Genomic DNA, 25,481 nt, shown 5'->3' on the forward strand with positions numbered 1-25,481 from the left:
CACCTGTGGGCTCCGGGCCGGTCCCTCCTGACCTCCCCCCGTGCGCCTCTTGTCTTTGCGGGTTTTAATCTGGCTGCAATAAACTGGAACCATAATAACTTTTCTGAGTCCTGTGAGTTCTTCTAGCACAGTATTGAACGTGAGGGGCGGCCTGGGGACTCCTGACTGCAGCTCTCAGCGACCCAAAGCCCCAGCGCGCCTGCAGAGGGCAGCTTCTCAGCAGGCGGGATCCCCCCGCAGGCCTGCAGGCCTCCCACAACACCGCCCATGGGACACCCCTGGGGTCGGCAAGCGGGGATTCACGCCTACCTTCCCCGGGATAGTCTAACCCCCGGTGCTCGGCCCCCAGGAAGGGCGTTCATATGCCACGATGCTGACTTCCTTCAGAGAGAGGACCCTAGCGCGGGGCCTTCCCAGATGTCACCGTGGAATTAGCAATGCCGTCTGCTCATCTCTGCCCTGGGGGAGGCAACCCAGGGGGTCAAAGTGCCCACAGGACTCAACCCTCCTACTGTTGCCACCTGCCCGTAGACAATACCCCAGGTCTACATCTCCCTGGAAAAAGGTGGGTCCAGAGGAGTTCAAACTTGAAAACAGGCCTCTCTCCACAGGCCCAGGGCCAGGCAGAGCAGCTGGGGTAAGATCCGGTATTAATCTCTGATGCAGAAGGAAAGCGGAGCGGTAGGAGGTACCTCTGGTCTTCCTTGGTGGGGGAGTCGGCTCCATCAGGTGCTGCAGGAACCAGGGTGGGGTCCGCCCTGGCGGGCTGTGCGCGACAGAGGGCAGGCTGCAGACCCAGCACATACTCGCTGACAGGATCGTCGGGGGGGGGGGGGGGTGGGGGGGGGTGGGGGAGGCGGGAAGAACGAGTCTCCTCCAGCTTCTGCTCCGGCGGGGCCTCGCGGGACTGTTCCCCGGAGCGCACCCTGTGCCGCTGCCCGGGGCTCTCCCTCCCGGGCGGCAAGTCGCTCCCTCAAGAGCCCACCGTGAGGGCAGACACTAGTGCAGCTGGGCTGGTCGGGCCCCCAGCCCCAGGGCACCCCAGGGCACCCCAGGGAGGTGGGAGATGAAGCTTCGAGGCCCCACCCCCCCACCCCTCTGGATGATGTGGTCATCCCAATCCCAGCAGCTCCACCATCTGAGACAAGGTGACTTACAATAATGACTTTATTTTAACATATTTAATTACAGACATAAAATAGCTGGGGAAGGGGGTGAACCCCAGCCTAGCCCCGTCTCGGGGCCGCCAGGAGGGGGAGACGCAGGCGAGGCCTCCCTGATGACCCTCCTTCTGGGGGGGTCTTCCTATGGCGGGGCCCTATTGCTTCAGGGGGGAGGGGCCATGCAAACGAGGGAGGCGGGGAAGCCTCTGGGCCCCGCCCACCCCACCCGCCGCGGCCTCCCTCCGCAATGCCCGGACGTGCCCCAACCCTGGCCTCTCCACCTCCTTTCTCTTTCTCCAGGGAGCGGACCCTCTGGCCGGCCCCCCACCCCCTCTGCAAACCTAAAGGGGAATAAATACAAACTTTACAAAGTAAAAGGGGGTCCAACGTTGCCCTGGGCTGGGCCTGGGGTCAGATGGGGAGCAGGCCCTGGGATGCGGGCCTCACATCACATCATCCCTAACTGCAGCAGCGTGCTGGCGTAGGCCATGGGCTTGACGTCGGGATGAGGCTGGGACACGAGAGCACACAGGGCAAGGGAGACAGAAACAGGGCAGCTTCAGGGGGGTTGTCTGAACACCAGATGCAGAGACCAGCCCTCCCCCCAAGAGCTGCTGAGCACTGCACTCTGTCCTTGACTGGGCCTCAGCCTTGTGCTCCCCAGGCCAGGGACAGCAGGGGACAGAGGGGGTGACTCACCACTGCTGTGAACTGGTGGAACTGGGGCCGCAGGTCAGAGCCCCGGAGGTGGATATAGGAGGCTTTATTCCCCATCTGGTCACTGTGGGGACAGGGGCAGAGCAGCTGGTCAGGGGTGGGGAGCAGGGGGGAAACACAAGGAAGGGCTGGGGAGGGGCCTGGAGGGAAGCGACCCAAGGAGGCTGGATGGCAGAAAGTCCCAGTGAAGAGGGAGACACAGACGGACAGAGCCCATCAGAGACACTGACAGAAACGGAGTCAGAGACGTTGAGAGCAGAGAGAGAGAGGCATGGACACAGATAGCCCCAGACACAGAAGTGAGAGACGACAACCGGGAAAGGCAGGAATCCAGGGGAAAGGAAGGGGGCCCAGGAGGTTCAGGTAGGAGGGGAGCAGAGGCGGAAGGGGAAGCAGGGGACAGGTGGGGGGCACATGTCCCCCCACGGAGGCAGGACGCTTGCCAAAGCCTGGACTCTGACCCAAGCACACCCTGGCTCTAACCACCAAGAAACAGAGGATAGAGGAACGTGCTGACTGGCACCCGCAGGGTGTAGGCGGCCTGGTCCAGAGCACAGGCAACTCTGGGGGACAAGGGGCCTGGTTTCTTCAACCAAAAGCCTACAAGTGACAGGGGAGGAGGGACAGGGAACCGAAAGACCAAGAATGTGTCCCCTGTTACTCGGAAGAAATCAAACCAAAAAGAGCCATTTTTGAGAGACACGAGGAAACGGGACTCTGCGTTCAGGTGATCCCATCTGACACTTGACAGAGTGACAGTGGAATTTCAGTCGCACGAAAAGGTTCAGGGGCACCAGGGGGTGTCGGAGCACGGAAGCGGTGATGCCCAGGGTGGGGGTGGCCGGAGGCCGGCCCGGGCTGGCAACTGCTGAACCCGGGTGACGAGGACGTGGGTGTTCCTTGTACGATTTTACCTGCTCTTGTGAGTCTCTGCAACTTTCTACCGCAAAAAGTTAAAGGAAAAACCAGCAACACAAGCAACAGCGGGTGGGGAAGGGAGGCCCGGATGGGTCGGAGGCGGGACCCACCAGTAGTTGGGGGCGGAAAAGACGGTGACGCAGCGGCCGCCATGTGCCACCTCGTAGCCCTCGGCCTTGACTTCGTGGCTGCGGATGATGTAGTCCAGGTGGTTGTCCTCCAGGAAGGCCTTGGTGACGTCGGGGCCAAACTGGCAGCTCACGCCCCGCTTGCTGACCGAGCGTCCGTTCTGGGGAGACAGGGGGCTCAGGGTGCCGCCCGCCCCACCCCCTCTGCCCGCAGCCCGCACCCGCCGGCCCAGCCTGGGGAACACTGACCTGCGGCTGTGGGTCTGACCAGAGCAGGTCGCACATGGGACCTGGGTGGGGGAAGGAGAGGGGACGTCAGCGCAGTTGGGGTGGAGGCTGGGCAGGGGCACGTGAAATGGGGTTCTGAGCCCCGTGACCGCCCCGCCAGATCCAGCCAATGTATTTCGGCCCCGCAGGGGGAGGGGCCCTTTAACAGTGCTATTCGGATCACACCCCTCTGCTGCTCAAAGCCTTCTGGGGCTCCCGCTGCCCTAGGAACAAAGCCCAAGCTCCTCCCCCAGGCCTCTGAGGCTCTGCAGGGCCTCATCAACCCCCTTTAAGTACATCCCCGCTCACCCCAAAACCACTGCCCTGCCAGCTGTTCCTCCCGTGTGCGAAACTCACACCTGCCTCGAGCCCCTCTGTGCTTGCCCGGGGCAACTCTGCGTGGCAGGTGCCTCCTTCCCAGTCGGTCCTTGGTGTGGCTCCTAGAGAGGCCATCCGGACCCCCAGCGCCCCACCCTCCCCATGCCCTGTGCCACACTTCCCACAGTCGTGCGTGCGTGCATGTGAGTACTCGGCCACCTGTCCTCACCAGCACGGGAGCCCCGGTACGTCACTCTCCAGAAGTCACAAACAAGTGACCAGAGCGCGCCCCACGTGGCGCGCGAGAACACTCCCTTGCAGGCACGGCCCCGTGGGGAAGTGCGCCAACCTGAGTCACAGGCGAGGACGCAGAGGCTCGGCCCTGCCATCCCCGCCAGGGGCAGGAAGCCCACGCAGGAGGTGCCGCGGCCCCGGGAGGGAAGGGGCTGTCACCCGGCCCACCACCGTCACCTGAATCCGGGGGCTGCCGGTTCCGCTCAATCTTCCTGATGTCGTCCAGGGTGACTCCATCTTCACTGAATAAGCCCCCGTGCATGATCTGGGGTGTAGTGCGGGGACAGCTGTGTGAGCGGAGGCACCGGCCACACCCCAACCCTCCAGCTCGCTTCAGGGTGGCCCTCGTGGGCGCGGGCGTGGGAAGGGGCCCGAGGGGTCCCGCCTGCCGCCCTCACCAGCACTTTGCCGTTGATACACTGGGCCAGCGGGAGCCACTCGAACACCTCGCTGAAGAGTTCGTACATCTGGGCTGTGTATTTGGCCTTCACTTCGCCCTCGAAGCCATAGATCTGGTTCATGTTGTCCGTCTCGTGGTTGCCTGGCCAGGAGCAGAGCGAAGCGGTCAGCACCCCCTGCACGGGCACCACCGGGCCCGGGGCCAGGGGCCTGAGGCCAACAACACGCACACACACCAGACACCCAGTGAGGTGTTGACACTGCTCTTAGTCCCTTCTCTGAGAGGCACACACTGGGCAGGTGGCCACAAGGCCTAGGCCTGGCCCAGCCTGGAGTGACCATGGGTATGTCCCTTGCCCCCTGGGCCCTGGACTCCTTTCTGGAGAACCTGCGTGCCTTCCAGGCTGGAAGGGGGCAGGTTGGAACAAAACACAGGCCCCTCCAAGATGCCTGTCGTGGGCCCGCCCCTTGCTGTTCCTCCCAACTTCCCGCACACAACCTCGTTCTGCCCTCCCGGGACTCCCAGGGCTTGGGGCAGACGAGGAAGCTGCCCGGGCCCCCGTGTCTGGCTTCATCAACTCTTCCGCTGGGGCTCGCTCTTATCACCTCCTGCAGGGAAGCCCACAGCAGACAGTCACCGAGCACCTACCATGTGCCGAGTGCTGACGCTCAGGCCCCCGGGAGCCCCCAACCCAGCCCAATTCCCCACCTCTCAATGGAGCCCCCAGCCCGGCCCCATTCCCCACATCTCAATGGAGCCCTCAACCCAGACCAATTCTCCACCTCTTAATGGACATGTGCCCCCCCCCCCCCCACCCCCGGTGGCCCTTGTTCCCTGGTGAGCTCATCTTGCACCAGGCCACACTGACCCCAAACCTTCCTGCCACACAAGCTCACCTCGAAGCAAGTGAAAGTGATCTGGGTACAGGAGCTTAAAGCCAAAAAGGGTGAGGATCACTTCTACGGAGAAGGAGCCGCGGTCCACAAAGTCGCCATTAAATATCTGCTCTGCTAAGGAAAACAAGGAGTGGGGGGCCCTGCTCCTTCCCCAGCCTCCCCATGTCCCGCGGCTCCTGCCGGTGCCACCCTAGGAGTGGGGATGTCAGCAGGGCTAGGGGATCTGGGCTGTGGTCTTCTTCCTTGCTGTTGGCTCTGGCCCAGTCGCCCAGCCTCTTGGAGCCTCAGCGGGATAGTGCTGACATCCCCAACCTCATCTGTTGCTCAGGGAAGTGGACGGTGGAGGGTGACATGAGGTGGTCAGTCTGCCATAGGGGCAACGGAACATGGACCGTCCCACCCGATATTCACAGGCCTGGTGGCCATTCATCAAGCAACGGTCATCACATCAGCAATCACTTACACAGCTCTGTGGGCCACGCAGCTCTTCACACATACGAACCCATTTACCCGTCTCAACAACCCAGTGAGTCGGACCCCATTATCCCTATTTTGCAAATGAGGAATCTGACGCACCAAGAGGTGACGTCACTGCTATGGTCACGCGGCTGGGGAGTGGCAGTGCCTGGGGCCGTTCCGTGTCTGATCTTGTAGCAGCCCCGTTTCAAGACGAAGAGAGGCTGGGGCCCAGAGGGACTGAGCCACCTGCCCCGGGCACACAGCGCAGGGGGACCTGCCCTGGCCACTCTGACGCTGGCCGGCCACTCCACCCACATCCCCGTGCCTGAGCGACTGTTCAGGCTTCTCCCTTCACGGGTTCCCACTGTGCCCTCTGGCCACGGTGCCTCCCCCAAATCCAGGTGGAGGGACAGGGAGGGTCTGCTCTTCTGAGGAAGGATACATAGGGGTTGGTCTCCGAGGGTAAACCGTTGAGCTCAAATATATTGAGGAGGTCATAGAACTGGCCGTGGGTGTCCCCGCACACCGTAATCTTCTCTGTCTGGAAGAAAAGAGGCCACCGGAGAGGGAGGGGCCCAGAGAGAGACGTGGGGAGGGGGCAGGGGTGAGGGGAGGGGCAAGAGGTCATGGCGGACCGAGAAGAACCATGCAACAGACACAGGCAGGGGACACAGAAATGAAAAGGGTGGGACAGAGACCAGGAGAAGAGAGGGACATCCAGGGGAGAGACACAGGGTAGGGGGAGAGGGAAGGCAGACCAAGCCAGGTGGGCCTGTGAGTTTCTGAGCTCCACAGCCCCTCCCCAGCCAGGGAGCCCCCCACCCCCAGCCCGTCCACACACCGCCCCACGGCACGCACCTCTTTAAGCGTGGTCTCCACGAGTGTGCTCAGCTTGGAGAGGACCTCTTTGACCTGTACCAGAATCTGGAAGGCAGGGTGGGCTGTGAGTGGGGCCTGGGGGAGGGCCTGCTGTCCGCCCCGGGCCCCGGAGAGCCTGGGCTGACCAAGAGACACTGCCGAGCGGAGGGTGAGGGAGAGGCAGGCAAGGAACGGGCAGCGGAGGCCAGACAAGTGAGCGCTGGCAGGAGCCACAGCATTTAAACGTTAGAATTACTGGGGCGCCTGGGTGGCTCAGTCGGTTAAGCGACTGACTTCAGCTCAGGTCACGATCTCGCGGTTCGTGGGTTTGAGCCCCGTGTCAGGCTCTGTGCTGACAGCTCGGAGCCTAGAGCCTGCTTCGGATTCGGTGTCTCCCTCTTTCCCTGCCCCTCCCCTATTCTCTCTCTCTCTCTCAAGAATAAAAACATTACAAAATTTAACATTTGTTTTAATGTTTATTTATTCTTGAGAAAGAGAGGGACACAGAGTGTGAGCGGGGAAGGGGCAGAGAGAGAGGGAGACACAGAATCGGAAGCAGGCTCCAGGCTCTGAACTGTCAGTACAGAGCCTGACACGGGGCTCTAACCCACGGACCGCGAGATCATGACCTGAGCTGAAGTTGGACGTTCAACCAACTGAGCCACCCAGGTGCCCCAAAACATTAAAAAAACTGAAACATTACGATTATTATTTTTTTTAAAGCTTATTTGAGAGTGAGGACATAAGTGAGGGAGGGGCAGACAGGGAAGGAGAGAAAGAGAATCCCAAGCAGGCTCCACACTGTTGGCACGGAGACCATCTTGGGGCTCGAACTCACGCACTGTGAGATCACGACCAGAGCTGAAGTCAGACGTGTGACCAACTGAGCCACCCAGGCGCCCTTAAACATCAGCGTTATTTTACACGGAAACAGAGACTCTGGGTTCCTCTTAAGATAATCAGCATCATGAAGAAACATAGATGAATCCAGATGTGGTACATTTTACAAAGCAACTGGCCTGGACATGTCTAAAATGTGTCATGGAAGAGTCTCCCCAAAAGGGCAGGAGACTGTTCTAGATGAAAGGAGATAAAAATGCAGTATTTGATCTGTGAATGGATTCTGGATTTTGAAAAATCCAACAGCACGGGGGCGCTTGGCTGGCTCAGTCAGCGGGGCATGTGATTCTTGATCTTGGGGTTGTTTAGTTCGAGCCCCATATTGGGTACAGAGATTACTTAAAAAAAACAAAACAAAACAAAACTTTAAAACAACAAACAAAAAATCCCACAAAAAAACCAAAACCACAAAACAGCTAATTTGGGGAAACCTGGGTAGGCTAAAGAGTTAAAGTATTTGTCTGGAAATGTAGATAATACTAGTTTTTGCTACGTGAAGATTAAAGATGACCTTGACCTTGTCATATAGATTTGTCGGTGTTTCCAGATTTTGTGGATGGCCTGTGGACTGTCTGCATTAGTCAGTATTATTTTATCAACGCTAAGTTTCTAAGGTGAGACACCTGAACTGTGGTCACATAGAGTATCCTGGTTTTAGGAGATACAGGTTATGATGCAACTTACTTCTGGCTCACGAAAAGAAAAGAAAACCGAGAAAAGAGAAGGAAAGAAAAAGAAGTGTGTGTGCATACACACGCATACGTAGAGAGAGAAAGGAAACGTGTCAAAATGTTAACTGGTGTATTTGGGTGAAGGGGGCAAGAATATTAACTATACTGTTCTTTCGATTTTTCTGCAGGTTTGACAGTTTTCACAGGTAAGAGGAGGGGGAAAACCCCCAAACGTTAAACAAAGTAGAAGGCGTCCACTTCTGGTCAGAATGGAGAAAGTTGTAAACTACGGTCATTTTTGCGCTAATGGCAACAGGCCCCGAACCCACAAAATCCAATCTTTCGAAAACCATCTGAAAGCCGAGCGTGCGCTCAAATCTCAATCAGTCAACGGCAGACAGCAACCTTCCCTGGGGCTTTTATCCCCGCAGCACGGCAGGAGGGCAAGAGGCCAAGGGGCGCCGAGGCCCAGAGGGAGGGAAGCCAGTGGTACGTTGATGACAGCGGACAGACCGGACAAGCCCCCGCCTCCGAACGCCTCTCCCCTCACCTGCCGGCTTGCTCACACGGCCGTCACTGAAGGCGGGGTGCAAGGCAGCACAAAAGTGGGGGCGGAACGGGAGAGCACAGAACTCCCCCGGCACACCAAAAATCTGGCCGCAAGGCTGAGAATCAGAGAGCTCTCCCACAGTTCCAGAAGCTGGAGACGTGACAACGTCAAGACATCCCTGGGATTTTGCCAGGGCTAAAGGGACAGTCCCGATCCCAGTCTGAAAACACCGCAAGCCCGCGGTGGGCTAAGTCCAGCAAAATGCCCGAGACAGCAGATCAGACGGACACAGCCCCTTGCGCCAGCGGCCCGACGGAAGAAAGGGCCTCCATCTTCTGTAGAAACTCCCTATTTAGCCCAGTCTCTACTGTTCTTTTGCACAAGATGTCTGGCATCCAACACAAAATGATGAGACACGTGAGGAACAGACCACAGAAGCAGACCCAGAGATGACCCAGATGGTAGGATTACCAGAGACTTTAAAATAACTGTGACAAACGTGCACAGGATCTCGCGGAAGAGACAACATGCGTGAACATATGGGGCAGGGACAGGAAAACTATTAATAAAAGGAACTAAATGGCAATGCCGGCCGTGGGAACGCAGCGTCGGGAATAAAGACCGCGTCCGCACGGTGCCCAGCAGCGTCGGCTGCCGTGACCACCCGCCCCCTCGAGCCGCCCTCCGTGGCCGAGTCTGGGCCCCGCCAGCGCCGCTGCGATGCTATCCTGGGGTCACGGGTGTGTGCAGCACCTGACGGGGCCTTACCTGGTAGGCGCATTTCCGGTGCAGTTTCTTCTGGTCCTTGTACCACTGCATGAGCTCCTTCATGAAGGTGACCGTCACCTTGCCATCCTCAAGCTTGGGCCCGCTGTACTCATCCTCAATGGCTGGGGTGAATGGGGGACAAGACTCAGTGGCCACGGCCACCGTGAGGCCAAGAGGAGGCACAGGGCAGACAGGGTGAGAGGACGACGGAGGGTGAAGGGTCCTCTCCCCGGCCAGGTGCTTCTGTTCAGGCTGGCCGTGCCTGGCCTCTCTGTGCAGTGCGCCCCCTCTTCCGGCACCCCCTCTCCCCGCTGCCTGCGTGGTTTTACAGCACTCGACACCGTCTAGTCCCCTCTCTCCCCACCAGGGCATCAGCTCCGCGAGGGCTGAGAGTATTTTATTCACAGCCGTACCCCTGGTGCCTGGAACAGCGCTTGGCACATAGCAGGCGCTCGATAATTATCTGTGGAACGAAGGACTGAATCGTCTGAGCGCCTAGAGGACCTACACAAATCCGACGGGGGCGGGGGGGGGGGGGAGGGAGGGAGGGGGGACCGTGAGGGCGGGGCAGGTGGTACAGATGTCGCTAGGGAGCTAGGCCCCGATGGCGGGACGAGGGGCTCGTCCGCCTCGCCTGAACCGCGGGAACCCAAGCCCCAGCGCCGGACCGTGGAGCTCCCAGGAATGCAGGAGGCACAGACCGCGGCCGCCCCTGCCCGCATCCCCTAGCGCGCACAGGGCCCGGAGAGGGCTTGCAAGAACGTGGAATGTTCTAGGCACCCAGGCCTGACTCACTCATGCTCTCGATGTCCAGCGAGTCCACAACGGAGCGCTTGTGCTCGTCGCCGGCGATGGCCCGCTCGAAGGCTTTCTGCTTCACAATCTTGTTGCACTCCTGGTACTTCATCTTGGCGTCCTTGTCGTGGGGCTTCACCTTCACCACCTGGGAGGGCCGGGGGAGGAGGGGGGGAGGGAGAAAAGAGGCATCAACGCCCAGGCACAGCCCGCCTGGCGCAGAGGAGCAGACAGGACGGGGGAACGCCGAGGCTGCCCGGCCCCGGGCTCCACGAACACGGAAGCCAGACCACCCGGCCTCCACGCGCGGGCGGAGCAGCCCCAGACTTTCTCACCTCCAGACCTCAGTCTTGAGCATCCACACACCAGGCGATGAGAGCTGCCCACGCCGGGCTGTCCCGCAGGGCAAACTTGTTCACCCATGCAAGCGGGAGTTCTTAAAATCCCTTTGCTCTGGGGCGCTGGGGCGGCTGTTGGTTGAGCGTCCGACTCTTGGTGTCGGCTCAAGTCATGATCTCACAGTTCATGGGTTCGAGCCCCACGTCGGGCTCTGTGCTGACAATGTGGAGCCTGCTTGGGATTCTCTCCCTCGCTCTCTGCCCCTCCCCCAATCTCTCTCTCTCAAAATAAATAAATAAACATTAAAAAAAAAAAACTTAGCTCTGTCGTTAAAAGTGTCCCATCTGAGGAGCACGTGTTCAGCTTTAGGTTCCTCGTGGGAGCCACACCGGCCGAGGCTCACTTTACTGACGTTCCAGTCAATACCGGGTGGGGAGGGGATTAAGAGGAAAGCGGGGGCTGGGTCTACCGTGGCAATGAACAGCCCAGACCCAGCAGAAGAACCAAGGACTTGCTGGGGAACCTGGACTCCCTGAGCCTCAGTTTTCTCTCATCTATGAAAGGGGGGACGGGACACGTCCCACCTGGCAGGGCGGCTGGAAGGACAAGTAATGAAGACGGGGCTCAGCACACAGCGGCTAGCACCTAGCGGCGTCCCCTCAGTCTCCTCCGAAGGGCGGTCAAGACCACGGGCCACAGAGCCAGGCCGCCTGCTTCCAATCCCGGCCCCGCCAACCCTCGGCGGAGGAACGCCGGGCGGCGAGTCCCTCCCTCTCTACGGGAGGGAACTTCTGACAGCGGCCCCGTCAGAGGGTGGCTGTGAGGGTCACAGGAACGGACACGCACGAAGTGTGTGCAGCGCGCCATCAGGAGTAAAGTCCACACGGGCGCCGGCTGCTAGTCACGGCCCCTTTCCTGGGCCGCTGTGCTCGAAACGGGATCATACGCAATAAAGCCCCGGGCACGTGACTCTGGGGTAAAGTAAGTTCACAATAAAAGGAGCCTGTGCCCACCCCTCCCTCCACCTTCTATCCTGCTTTCTACAAACTCGGATCCTCCCAAGTTCAGCAGCAGACAGGGCTGGATCCGAATCCCAGCTCTGCCGCTTCGTCACCGTGTGACCTTTGGCAAGGACGTCACCCGTCCAGGACTCAGTTTAGTTATCTGTAACTATGATTGCTCTGAGTGGACCCCGCCGGGCCTGCCCATTCTGCTGGCCACCCGAGGAGCTAGGTCCCTGCGGCTCCTGTGCTGGGGGCGTGAAGAGAAGTGTCAAAGCAGGCCTTCAAGCGTAGGGACGCCACCCCCGGGGAAAGCCTGGCAGAGTGAACCAGAAGCCTGTGCAAAGGCCCTTGCTAACCCCTGCGGGTCACCGTGGCTCATCCACCCTGGGAACGGGTGTACAGACCCGGTGGATGGCAGGAAGCCGGGCCGTGGCAGGCGACGGCTTCCTCCCTGGCTGGGCAGGCTCACGCCCGGGTATCCTGCCAGGTGGCTCCACCTGGGGGTGGGTGTGGCGCGAGGCCCGGGAGGGAGGCAGCACCCCCTGGAGTCCTTCCCAGTGGGGACAGGGTTTGAGTCCACACCCTGGGGTTAAGTCCAGGCCTGGCTTAAGTTATTGGCCTGGCACACAAGGGCCTGCCCACCCCTGCTTTCTGTTTGCCTGGCACCACCCGGCCAGACCAAACTCACAAGTGTCCAATGTGCCAGCTCCCTGTCACCTGGCACAGGCTGCCCCCTGGCCCAGAACACCTCACGTCCATCTCCAACCCCTTCCTGGTTCCTCTCCTCCAGCTGTCAGCTCCGCTGTCCCCTCCTCGAGGAGCACCCCACACCCCCCCAGCTTGGGTCAGACACCCCTCTGGACTCCCACAAGCCCCTGGCTCACCTGCCCCAGCCCTAAGCACGGCTGGAGATGGCTCTCTCCCCACTGGAAGGCGGCCCTGCGAGGCTGCGGCTGCGTCCCAGGAGGGAATGAATCCCCCCCCCACCCCCCCACCCCGCGAAAGGAAATGATGAAGCACTCAGCATTTCCCCTGGCCAGTCCCCTGTTCTCACAGAACTCACAGGATGGCTGCAGGATGGGGACAAATACCAACAAGGCCAGAAAAAGAGGAGCGGCAGCAGTAACAACACACGGCTCACTTCCTGAGCACCTACTATGTGCCGGAGCACGGCGAACTTGCTCCCTTTACCTGCAGAGCAGCTCTGTTGGGTGTAACCACAAGCCCCATTTGATGGATGGGGAATCTGAGGCCCAAGAAGCCAGAGTTCCGTCTTCTCCCTGCCTAGGATCCTGACTTCCACCAGCACGGTGGGTGCTCCCTCCCTGCCCACCGTCACTCGGCCACTCGGCCACTCGTCCCCACGGCACCTCGCATGCCCTCCAGGGACGTACAGGGCCAGGCCTCCAGGGGCTGAAGGCAGGCCCTCCCAGTTCTGAGCCCCGCCTCAGCCTCTAGGACGAGGGCAGGGCGCCAGCACCCCTGCAGAGGGCTCCGTCGGCCAGAATGCTCATTCCAGGCGGCCCTGCTGGGCCTCCCTGCTCCCGTGGGGGGTCATTTGCTCCCGACTGGAGGGGACTGGTGGTTCAGAACTCAACACTAGACTCTTCTGTAAAAAGTGATGTGTGGACCGTGTCGGGGTCCATATCCTGACTGTGGTGTCTGTGTGGTCACGCCAGAGGTGCTGCGGGGGAAACCGGGAGAACGGGATCTCTATTCCTCCTTACCACTGCACGTGAAGCTACGACGCTCTCCAAAAGCTGTTTCTAGGGGCTCCTGGGTGGCTCAGTTGGTTGAGCATCGACCTCGGCTCAGGTCATGAACTCGCGGTTCTTTGAGTTCAAGCCCCGCGTCGGGTTCTGCTCGGAGCCTGGAGCCTGGAGCCTGGAGCCTGGAGCCTGGAGCCTGCTTCGGATTCTGGGATCTTTCGGATCCCTCTCTCTCTGCCCCTCCCCACCTCACGCTCTGTTTCTCTCCCTCTCTCTCTCAAAAATAAATCAGCTTAAAACAAAAAAAAAAGCTGTTTCTAAAAAGTGCCACCTTCAGCTGGGCTTGTTCACGGGCAAGACCCATAGTGCGCGAGCTAGTGACACAGTAACACAGGTTCGCACGTGTCGGGTAACCAGGAACAGCTATGTTACGTGACGCCCCTAGCAGATCCGAGGGGCACTGAGTAGTCACACATATTCCCACCACTGCAGCAAAGCCTCCAGTCACCCGACGTGGAGGCACCAAGACCATCAATGACCTCTCGTCAGTTCAGGTCGGATTTTACCACCAGATGAGTTGCCCGAACTTAACTACAACGGTGGCCTTTTCAGGACGGCCCGAGTTTGGAACTGAGGGCGAGGGGCTGTCGTCCAGCAGCAAGAGCCGGGCCCAGGCTGAGCGTTCCTGACCTCAGGGGACCCATGTGACTACGCGTGGCGGGTCATTTGGATGACCTGCCCTGCATAGATGACGAGCTGTGCCCCAGAGAGGGGCCGTGCCCATCTGAGGCACACGGAGAGCTGGAGGAGAGCCAGGTTCCTAGGCCGGGCACTGCACAGTGACAGCCGTAAGCAGGACACAAGGGTTTTCACCCTACAGGGCAACACCCTCTAGTGAGTTAACTGAGGTCTTACTCAGTGTCCCTTTTATTTATAATAAAACAGAAGAGAAGAGAGCCCGCCGGAGTGGGGCTGAGCCACAGGAGGATGCCAGGCCGAGACGCTTCTGCCCGCTGCGTGCCTCCAGGGGCCAGGTGCTTGACTCTGGTACGAGACCGTCACTTCCTGGCTGCGGGATCTCAGGGAGCGAACTACACTCTGGGCCTCGGTTTCCTCATCTGTAGGTCGGGGAAAACAGTCCCCACGCACAGGGTCGGCGTGACGACTCCGTTACGAGGGCAGGCAGGTCCCAATCGCGCCCCGCCCACGGCGAGCACCGTGCCAGGCCTTAGCTGACTGCTCCCCCAACCGTGGGGACAGCCACACCTCAGGTGTGCAGGCGCCTGCACGGGCTTGCAAGGCAAGACGCATTTCTGACTGACTGCGCTGGACTATGCTGTGAGAAGAAACCCGAGGGCGAGCCGCATTGTGATCCAAACCCCCAAAATCCACGAAGCGGGGTGGGGACTGCGGGAGTCCCCCAGATCCAGCCAGGGCCCACATGACCATCTGAGCGCCAACCACAGACAGGAAAGAAGATGGTGGGTGAGGGGGAAGGGCAGTCTTTCGAGAAGAGGACCCAAAAATGGGACAGGGAATCCGGGAGCAAGGGTCCCTCTGAGAGGACTAACCTGAGACGAGGGGGTGGAAAGGGGAGACTGTTCCTACTGAGGGGCCCTGGAAGGGCCCACCAGCAGAGGGAGACACACGTGGACCCCTCCCCCGCCCGGGGCCCCTAACAAGGTCCTGGTACCTGCAAACAGCCCTTCCTGTGGGCCACGGGCTCCCCCTGCCCCGACACCCCCATGAGAAATGCCATCAAGTGTGTAGTGTGGGCAGGTCCCGCTGCAAATGTACAAATCTCACTGAATCGTCCCGAGAAGGCCCTGAGGTGGGCCCTTCTACAGATGAGGACACCGAGGGCAGAGAGCCAAAGCACTCCGGGCCACACGGCTTACAGCTGGGGTGTCCCGACCGTGCTGCCAGTACCAACTCCTACATTAGTGACCTTGAGGCTTTTGCCTATGACTCACGGTAAGGAATACATATTTTATATCACACGCCTGTGTTTACGTAAGTGAAAACGAGCCTTTCACAAATACATATACCCACTTCCTCCGAATGAACCGTTGTTTTCTTCTCTATTCTATTTGATGAAAGACAGAGGTGCTGGTCTCAAACCATTAAACTGACTTCACAGCTCACTCACAGCTACAGGCAGGAACTCTAGGTTCAGGGCCCAATTCGGCCAGGAGATCCGGGAGGAGGGGTTTCCCCCTCTAGACCTCAGTTTCCTGCCTGCACAATGGACTGAATTCACGCATGTAAAGAGCTCAAACATATCTGGGCCCACAGTGAGCGTGCGGATGAGTAAACTGAGGCTGAGAAAGGAAAGGGCCAGGCCACAGAGAGGCAGAGCCTCAGGCTTGTTATTCAACCAAGGTCACATCTTGGCTCCGCCTCCGAGGATGCCAGGATCTGAGAGCGGGCCTGAGGCTCCAGCAAGCATGTCTCCAGACAGCTCTGGAAGGGAGGAGGGGAGGAGGTAGAGACCGGAGGGTGAACTGCTGCCCCGGGCCGGCCCTTCTGCCTGTTGCCCACAGAGCCCGATGAGATGTGGCAGCGTGGAGAGGCGGACAGCCTACAGGCACATGGAGGGCCCACAAGGATCACAGGCTCGTGCGGGGACTCCCACGGCTGCTGGTGAAGCCACCACAGGGAAACAGGCTGTGATGATTTAAATGCTGAGCGTGGTCCCCGCCTCAGTTTGGTCCCCAAGAGGCTGTGGATCCCCCTCACCTGCCTTCCATGGCATAAAAGGTCTGGGCAGAAGTTCCGATGTGGTTATTTCCACAAGACGGCCAGAACTGACCATCTCAGCCTCACAGAGTAGGCGGTGTTAGGCCCCCGACTGGGCCAGAGCCACAAGAAGGGTCCTTCCCTGCCCCCCCACCCGGGGAAGACTTCCCTACACCTCTGGGCACGGTGAGACACTGGCACAGGCCTGTGCACAGGCTCATCGGCCCTCTGCTCTGCCCGGCTCTTCCAGGCCTCTCCCCGCACCTCGAGCCCTGCAGAGAAACCCTGCCCCCATCCAACCCTGAGTGCCCTCCCGGGTTACTCATTACTGGACCCTGCGCCCCAATGACCTCTACTCACACCACTTCGCCAGAGCCCCATGGCCACTCCGGAGGTGGCCACTCCTCTTGCCACAATTCTCCAGATGAGGACACCAGGGGACAACAAGGGGAGGCTGGGCTGGGGAACGGCTTGGGACCCGAAGCTCGTTAAGGACTCTGTTCTGGGGCTCCCTACACCATCCTGCCAGGGGGCACCCCACTCCCTTCTCCATTCTGACCCCAGTCTCTAAACTACCGCCTCTGGGGTGCCTGGGTGGCTCAGTCGGTTAAGCATCCGACTTCAGCTCAGGTCATGATCTCACAGTTCATGGGTTTGAGCCCCACATCGGGCTCTGTGCTGACACCTCAGAGCCTGGAGTCTGCTTTGGATTCTGTGTCTCCCTCTCTCTCTGCCCCCCCTCTGCTCGCACTCTGTCTCCCTCAAAATAAACATTAAAAAAAATTTTTTTTAAGCCACCTCTCCCATGGCCCTGCCCCCACCCCAATACAGGTGTCCCCTGGCCCTGTCTTGGCTCAAGACTTCACTTGGCCTAAAATCCACCCTCCACCCCAGGCTGGCGGCCAGCCCCGCTCCCTCTAACTGCAGCCTGTGGCTCTCAGCCCCCAAGCACCCTCCCCACTCAACAGAGGCTGCTCAGAGTGTATGGTGAACGAAATAAAATAGGATGGGGGTGAGGGGGAAATAATAATGCAGCACGCTCCGACTGAGCCCCTGAGGATGCCAAGCACTGACCCAATAAACTGAACAAGGAAATTCCTTCCTTTCAGGGGGCTCACTCTCTGAAGCCGGGGAGCCACGGGGGCCTGGGTTCGAATCCCAGCTCTGCCACTGGCCAGCTGCATGCTGACGGGCAGGTAGCTGAACTCTCTGGGCCTCAGCCTCCCCATCCGCACAGTGGGGTTCATCACCGTCCCTGCCCCGCCCTGGGCTGCCAGTCCCCATGGAGGGCATGGGACACGCCTGGAGTGAGCGCTGGCCCCCAGTGTCACAGCACCTGCCGTTACCATCAGAGCAATCGTAGCGATGGGAGTGGCTGACGAGCCGTTGAACTAGTGACTTCCCGCGGTGCGCTGGGTCCTCTCCCTTGTCACCTCATCACAACACGTGCCCCACCCGCTGCCCTCTACAGCTCATCGCCCCGTTCCGCCTTCTTCCGAGCGTGTACCCCGCCTGCGAGGACTCTGTTGGCCTCAGCTAGGACACAGGTCTGCGTTTTGCCCTCCTCCGGACTGGAACTCCACCAGAACATGGGCTGCGTGGCTCTCATCCACCAACAGTGCCAATAACCGCAACAGCTCGTGGGTACAGAGCACGGACTACATGCCAGGCACTGGTCTAAAGGCACGGAAAGCAGAAACTCATTTATTCTTCACAGCAACCCTTAGAGGCAGGTCTCAGTGTTCTCCCCATTTCGTGACGCGGACAAGAAGGCACTTGGGGCGCCCGGCGGGGGGGCTCAGTCGGTTGAGCGTCCAACCTCGGCTCAGGTCATGATCTCACGGTCCGTGAGTTCGAGCCCCGTGTGCCGACGGCTCGGAGCCTGGAGCCTGCCTCGGAGTCTGTGTCTCCCTCTCTCTCCGCCCCTCCCCTGCTCGTGCTCTGTCTCTCTCTCTCTTTCTCTCAAAAATAAACAAACATCCGAAAACAATTAAGAAAAAAAGACGGCACAGCGAAGCCAGGTAACTGGTCACTTCACTAAGCAAGTGACAGCAGAGCCGGGAAGGGAACCCACAAAGCGTGCTCCAGGCCGAGCCGCTGGACGAGTGAGGGGTGAGTGAACGCGGGCCCGGCCTCCTCACACCCTCCCGCCGCCTGCCAAGCACCCCGAGGCCCGGCTCACCGTCTCGTAGTCACGCAGGGCGGCCCGGAACTTGCCCAGCGCCATGTTGCTGGCGGCCCGGCGGTAGTAGCCCTTAATGTACTTCTTGTCGATCTCGATGGCCCGGGTGGCGTCGGCCAGCGCGTAGCCGTAGCACTCGGTGCGCAGGTAGGCCAGGCTGCGGTTCCCATAGTAGATGGCGCTGCTGGGGTTCAGCTCGATGGCCTGGCTGTAGAACTTGATCGCGTTCTCGTAGTCCTTGGCTGAGGAGACGGAGGAGCTGGCCTGAGGCAAGACCACCGCCACCCGGCAGGAGCGGCCCCGAGGCCGGGTCCTGGCCCGGCCCCCCCACTCACGGGTGGGAAAACGGAGGTCCGCAGCTGAGCTCAGAAACGTCTGTTCCGGCCTGCCCCCTCTTCCCTGTTCCAACCGTCCCACCCTGGCACGGGCTTGGTCTTCTCAGGTTCGAATCCCCAGGACTCAAAGTCACTTCCACACAACCACCCCCCCACCCCCTCCCCCAGCCGTCACCCCTTAAGGCGCCAACCGGGGCAATGCTTCTTCCAGGGAGGACTTCCAGAGGCTCCTCCTCTGGTCCCACGGCCCGGAGAGGACAGATTAATGAGTGCCAGAGCCGAGATGTTGTGAATCCAGCACAGGTGAGTCTGCCCTGAGCCCTTTGCTTGGCCAGCCCCCACACTCACACAAGTAAACAAGCCCAAAGAAGGGGCCTAGTAGGAGAATAGGAAGTGGGAAAGGAGAAGGAACCTACTTAGGCCTCAAGGAGAAGGGGACACACCGGCAGAGACCCAAAGGAAGCAACAAACTGGACAGGAGGAAAAGCATTCCCAACAGAAGGAACAGGAGGTGCAAAGGCCCCGGGGTGGGAAGTGAGGGGGTGTGCTGCCAGCGCACGCCTTGTGTCCGAGGACCATTGAGAGGCTGGTGTGGCTGGGGTGGAGGAGGCTGAGAGCAGGGAGGCTGGCAAGACAGATCCCGAAGGCCACAGCCACGGCAGGGTGTAGATATCGCTGTTCTAAGCGTAGAGTGACAGGATGTGTCTGACCAAGGGGGAAAGGCTGATTTTGTTTGCAACGAGCTATGGCTGTGCCCTGCGCTTTACACCGTCACCCGTGGAATCCTCACATCTCCACGGCATAAGCACCATCTGGTGTTCACTTTAGAGATGAGCCACAGAAGCCTTGCTCAAGGTCAGACACCCAGTCTGTATCTGCAGAGCCAGGCTTGGACCCTTCCCACGTGCCCATCTGACAGGCAGGAGAGCAAGGCTCAGAGGCTTGCCTGGTTTGGGGGACCATGATGTGCCAGCTGCCATGCGGGCTCTTGCTACACGAGTCCCTTCACTGAACCCTCACAACAACCCTGAGGACAGCTGCATTAGCCCCATTTTCCAGACGAGGGTACACAGGCCCAGAGAGGGAGATCCCGTGCTTGCGATCACAAGGCAGGTGGCAGGTGGCAATTCCGAGCCAAGCCAAGACCCAAATGCACCCAGCCTCACTCTCACACCAGGTGACCCCTGAGAGGAAACCTAGCACAAGGAGCACGCAGACAGTGGCAGGTGGCCCGGGCCCAATCCTGGCCCCACCTCTTACCTGCTGGGTGTCTTGGGCAACTTACGTACCCCCTCTGGACTGGAGTTTCAGAGTCCTTCTCCTAACACTTGGCCTAAAATGGGAATTCCTACCCTAACTCCCACCTCACTCCTCTCCAGTGTGGTTCCAGCGCCATTGGATGAACCATGACTTTCCTTTGTTTTCTTTGCTTATAATCCACATCCCCAATTTGAATGGGCGAAGGAAGGAAGACAGAGACAGACAGACAGACAGACAGACAGACAGACACAATGACACCAGGAAAAGAAGTCAGGTCTTGGGGAGACGGCCAGAACAATAGAATGATCCCTCCTGCAGGCTAATATCTGGCAATCTGTCAGATGGCTCAGATGTCCCCTCTTTCAGGAAGCCCTCCTCCGCTCTCAGGCTGGGTGAGGCACTCCTCTGGGCCGCCCCAGCCCCTGGGCTCCCCTATCCCAGCCCTGCCCATCACCGTTAGGTGATGGGTGTGTCTCTCCAGGACCGGGAGACCCGGAGGGCAAGCCCAGGACTTCCCAGAAACAAGCCAGGGCAGAACCAGACAGCCTAAGTCTGAGGGACCCTCCCTGGAATGCCAGTGCCTTTGAGGACTACCTCAGCCTCCTGGCTGTGTTCCAGAGGCCAGCTGGCCAGCTCTCTTGACGGCTGAGGTGTTACTCACGGGGCCCGTTTGGCCTGGGGTGGGGAGCCTGGTGTCTCAGAGCCCGATCGGCCCTGCCCTGCCTCGTCTAGTGGCTCTGAGGGCTAAATAAACTCTCGCGTGAAATGCGGCTACAGCAGAGAAGGCGATCAGCAGATGCTTGCAAAAGAAGTGAGTAAAAAATGAGTGAACAAAGAGGAGAACCAAGCAGAGGAAACGGGAGGAGCTGCACTTCACGCACCTGCCCAACAACACCGGTTCCTGAACCTGTTCTATCTGCTTTACGAGCGCATCCAGTCCTCCAGATTTTAGAGGAGGAGGACATCAGGGCACAGAGAGGTTAAGCCATTTGCCCAGGGGTCACACAGCACGAAACAGGAAGAAACAAGATTTGAATCCAGGCAGCCTGAGCTCTTAACCAAGTCGACAGAGCCAGAGACCCAGAGGCGTCTTTGGGGGTTAAATACAAGCCCTCCCGTTTTACAGAAGGGGGGCAATGAGGCCCAGAGAGAGGGGAAGAGAGCTGGGCAACACCGGGGACCAGGCTCTGCCCCCCCAGGGCTTCCGGAAGGGGCCTGAGCCCAATCAAGGGCTGTCCTCTTCTGCCTGCAAGCTCCAGGTAAGGACTCTGAACAGGGGCACCAAGCACGTGGCGAGAAGGGGGATATCCGGGCTCACACTCTGACCTTGGGCAAGCGGTTTCACTTCTGAGCCTCAGCTTCCTCTAAGAAACAAACAGGGCCGCTCCTCCCTCCCTCCCTCCCTCCCTCCCAGCGCCCCGGGGAAGATGAAGCGTGTACCTGGCCACCACAGGGGCTCAATTAAGGAGAGCGGTAATTATTCTTTTTATTGTTATTCCCACAGCCCCGGAGGCTGGGGCTCGGTGCCTGCCACCGCCTGCCAGACAGTGAGGGGCCTGGACCAGGAGGGCCCTTCTCCTCTCAGCCAGCTCAGTGCCAGTACCTCTGGCGGCCTGCCCAGGGCTTCCGAGGGCCCCGGGGCCTGGAGGGCAAGGAGCCCCTCCCCGTGACTTACGGCTTCCCAGAAGTCCTACCTTGCCTCAGCACCCACCCTCCTATTTGCCGCTCTTCCCGAGCCCCATTTCAGGGATGGCCCCACCTTCCTCGCTGTCCCCTGGCTAGAGGCTGTGCCTTGTCCTGGACGCCTCTCCTGACCCCTCAACCCCCAAAGCCAGGCCAGTCCCCGTGTTCTGTCAGGCCAGCCTCCTGAACATCTCTCAAATCCACCCACCATCCCTACGGCCCCGCCCTGCCCTGGTCTGGCCTCCATCCTGCCCGGCCCAGGTTCCTGGCCCAGCCTCCTTCCAGGTCTCCCAGCCTCCGGTCCTGCCCCTCCGCAGGGGTCTCGCTAAAGCACAAACCTGACCCGGTCCCTCCCCTCCTCAGGACTATCCACGGCTCCCCGGGGGCCGCAGCAGAAAGCTCAGCCCCCCCTCCTGCCTCTTCCACTCCAGCCCCACTGACTTCCCTGGTGCCAGGTTCCGCTCCCCTTGCCAGGATAGGCCTCCCCGACCCCGACCCCGTTCTCCTTGCCTGGGGGGAGGTCCCTCCTCCCTCTCTCCAGGCGGCCGCCCTCTTTTCCTCTCTGATGCATTTCTTGAGTCGCTTTGGGTCTCTGGTCAGCACCACCACCGCCTCTCACCTGTCTCGGTCTCTCGCATCTAATGTCAGCCAGGCAGCTGGGGGAATCTCACCGGGCCTCTTCGCTGCCCCCAGGATGACATCCGCACCCCCCTACCCCCCCCCAGCCAGCCGCCAAGGCTCCACCTCCAAGCCTCATCTCTCACGGGCCCTTCCTACCTCCTTCTCGGGCCCTTCCTACCTCCTTCTCGGGCCCTTCCTACCTCCTTCTCGGCGCTGCAGCCTGACCCACGTTCCCACTCTGAATCCCTCTGTGCTCCCACCGAAGGCTGCGAAGGCTCTGGATCCCTCCCCTCCTCTCATCCCTAAGGATGAAACACTTCACTTGTCAACATTTGCTGTCCCTTCCTTACTTCCCAGTTTGCTCTTTGGTATCCTCCAGGCTGACGCCCACCCCCACTGGTCCCCAGAAACTGCTCCCGTCAAGGCTAGCTAGCACCAACATCCGTGGAGCCAAATCCCGCGGGCACTGCTCGGTGCTCGCCTTGGCAGCATGTGACCCGGGCCACAGCCGCCCTCCTTCTAGAAGCACTCTCTTCTCTCATCTTTCCTGACTTTCCTTCCATTTCACGGACCACTTCTCTTGAGCTTCTTCCTCTTCTCTACACGTTAGAATTCCTCAAGGTTCCGGCCCCTTCTCTCCCTACAAGACCTCATCCATTCTGAGGGTGTTCTATTCCACTCATTGGCTGACCATGCCTGAATTCCTCTCCTCAGAGCTCCAGACTGGACCATCTATCTACTCAGGGTCTCCTCTTGGACACCTGAGTAAAATCCAAACTAGCCTTGCAATGACTTATGAAACCCTACCCGGGCTGGCCCCTGTCCTAAACGCATCTTGTATCAGTCTCCCTGCTGATCCGCTAAAGTTTCAGCCACGCCAGTCTTTCATTTCCTACCTCAGGGCCTTTGCACATGTCTCTGCGCCCACCTGGAACACTCCTTCGTGACTCTTCTCTACTTAAATGCCTCCTCCTCAGTTAAGGCCTTCCCTGACCGCAGTAGCCTCCAGCCCGATCTCCACTTCACACCCTGTCGGTGGCGGGGGGGGGGGGGGGGGCGGCGGTTCAAAGCCCTCATCACAACTTCTAAGCATTTTTTTATTTCTGGTGTTTTTACTCAATGTCTGATTCTCCTGCTAAATTACAAGCTATAAAAGGGCAGGGCCACATGTGGCTCATTCACTGCGATAACCCCAGAGCCCAGCAGAGTCCCTAGCGCATAGCAGGTGCTCAATCAACATGCCGACTGAATGAATGAATGAGTGCCCCCACATCTTACTCTTTCCCAAGATCCCATGTCATACTATTCTTGGGATTTCCCCCACCTTTACTCCCAGAGCCTCCCACGCATCCCTTTTCCTCGTGCAACCCCAAATCTCCCACCTCCTCGCCTTGCCACCTAATGATCGATCCCCCCCCCTCCGCCCTTACAATTCCCTACTCAATTGGGACAGTGTCCCCCAGGCCCCACTTGGTGCCACCCACCCTAGACCTCCCCACTCGGTAGCACCATCACTCCCGAGCCCCCTGTCACTACTTGAAGGCGCCCTCTATAGGGCTCACCATAGCTAACACCTCTCAAGGACCTCACGTTTGGAAGTGCCCTCGTTCCCGTCCCCCTCCCGCCTCACACTTGGTAGCGCCCTCTCCGGCCTCCCCATTTAGCAGCACCCGCTCCGAACGCCACCTCTCGCTATCACCCCTTCTGTCAGAGCCCCCCCCCCCCCCCCCGTCGCCCCCCGGGTCGCGCCATCCTGCCTCCCCACGCCGGGTCACTTGGTAGTGCCTGCCCCGCGCCCAGGCTGCCGCTCCGCGTTGCCATGGTTCCGCGCGGGCCGGGCACCCCTTGCCCTGGGCCGCTCTCCACCCCACCCCGGCCCCCTCCCGGGCGGGCGCACCTTTAAAGTAGTCGTTGGCCTGCGTCTTGAGCTCCTCTGCCCGCTTCAGGGCGCCATCGGCCGGGGGCTCGTCCCGGGGGGGCTCAGCACACTCAGTCCGCTCGCCCTCCGCCATCGCCATGCCGCAAAGCGACCCCCACCCTGGCAACGGCCGCCAGCGGCACCCGGCCGAATCGTCGCGAAGGAGTGCCGACTTGCCGCGGCCGCTGCTGCACAAGTGTCGTAAAGCGCGGGCCCCGAAGGCGCCCTCCGCGCGCCTGCGCAGGGCCCTTTCGCCGTAGAGCGCGCGGAGGACAAGGTGACCAGAGGGCCCCCAGACAGCGCCCTTCTTAGAATGAGCCATTGGGGGGGGGGGGGGGGCGGGGAGGAAGGGGGTTCGCGGGGCGGGGGGGCCGGGAGGAAGGTCTGGCGTGGCCCCCCGCCCCAAAGTCACCGTGTCCCGAGGCGGCAGAAGTTCGGGGGGTTTTAGGGTGGGATTTCCCCGCCGTCTCCTCGGGTTGGTGGGTGTGGCTGCCAGGCAGCACAGTGCCCAGCGCAGAACCAGAGCCGCGAGGCTAGCCATACTGCCAGTTACTCGTGTGACCTTGAGCAAATCGGGGCAGTTACCACCCCCCCCCCCCCCCGAAAAACGCGTGGCTTCTCAAACCAACGGAATAAAGTTTCAACCTTGAGGTCAGTATTGCTAGCTGTTAACTGAAGGCGCCCCGGATGCCCAAGTCGGGAGCAAGACTCGGAAGTTTGCTTACATGCACCCGTCTCCTTTCTTCATCCTCCGCTTCCCAGCCTTACGAGGTGCCTCAGTGCCCTTAGGAAAACGCCGAAATTTCTGATGACCTAGGAAACCTCCCCAGATGCCACTCCCACTCCTGCCCCCACCCCCCAGCTGTACACCCTCGCAGGCCATCCTTTCGAAGCCCTCAGCCGCTACCCATGTGGGACTATGGCTCTAGATCCCTTTAAGGCTCTGCTGGGGCTCCCCTTCTGGAGACACGAGCTAGACCACTCCCCCAGCCTCTTTGTCCTGGCGGCCTGACCTGACCCCACAACCTCCTATCACAGCCAACAATCAGCCTAGAAAGTAGATGCTAACATCAGCTCCATTTTACCGCTGAGGACTTTGACATTCCTAGAGGTCCTCAAACTTGCCCAAGGTCATACAACCAGAGTGGCAGAGCCAGAACTTCCAACTTGTCCCACCTTAATTCCTGCGCTCTTAAGGCCCTGCTCGACTGTCTCTGTGTTCCATCGCTCACCTTGTGGGTTCGATTTTTGAGATGTTTAGGGGTGTGTGTGGGAAGCCTGCCGTGACGGGTTTGGATCCAGGATTCGAATCCAGCTCAGCCCTTCCCTGCTGTGTGACCTTGACAAGTGACCATCCTCTCTGAACCTCAGCGTCATCCTCTGTAAAACGGGGACAATAACCATGCCTGTTTGTATACAATTAGAGGAGAGTTTGAGAAGATCAAGTGTTTGGCACAGGGCCCAACACAGATCAAGTAGTTTTTATGTCCACTCTGTTGTAAATACCCAGACTGGGACTGAGTACCCAGAGCTGGGAGGGAAGCTCCCGGAGGGGCTCTCTCAGCAGGTCTTGGGAGGACCTCACCCTG

General features: G+C 59.8%; 1 protein-coding gene across 1 annotated transcript; it reads right to left on the reverse strand.

Moving 5' to 3' along the window:
- Positions 1 to 1,149: 1,149 nt before the first annotated feature.
- PPP5C (protein phosphatase 5 catalytic subunit) lies at positions 1,150 to 24,079 on the reverse strand. The gene is made up of 13 exons (XM_058708603.1): positions 23,872 to 24,079; positions 18,076 to 18,317; positions 10,103 to 10,250; positions 9,308 to 9,429; positions 6,419 to 6,484; positions 6,003 to 6,101; positions 5,102 to 5,207; positions 4,204 to 4,346; positions 3,983 to 4,070; positions 3,176 to 3,216; positions 2,909 to 3,087; positions 1,863 to 1,944; positions 1,150 to 1,674 (listed from the first exon to the last, which is right to left on the reverse strand). The coding sequence occupies exons 1-13, from the start codon at positions 23,990 to 23,992 to the stop codon at positions 1,612 to 1,614; spliced, it is 1,500 nt and encodes a 499-aa protein (XP_058564586.1). The 5' UTR covers positions 23,993 to 24,079; the 3' UTR covers positions 1,150 to 1,611.
- Between the last annotated feature and the right edge of the window lie 1,402 nt (positions 24,080 to 25,481).

The sequence above is a fragment of the Neofelis nebulosa genome, chromosome 17 (genome assembly GCF_028018385.1).
Source record: "Neofelis nebulosa isolate mNeoNeb1 chromosome 17, mNeoNeb1.pri, whole genome shotgun sequence".
Classification (NCBI taxonomy): Eukaryota; Metazoa; Chordata; class Mammalia; order Carnivora; family Felidae; genus Neofelis; species Neofelis nebulosa.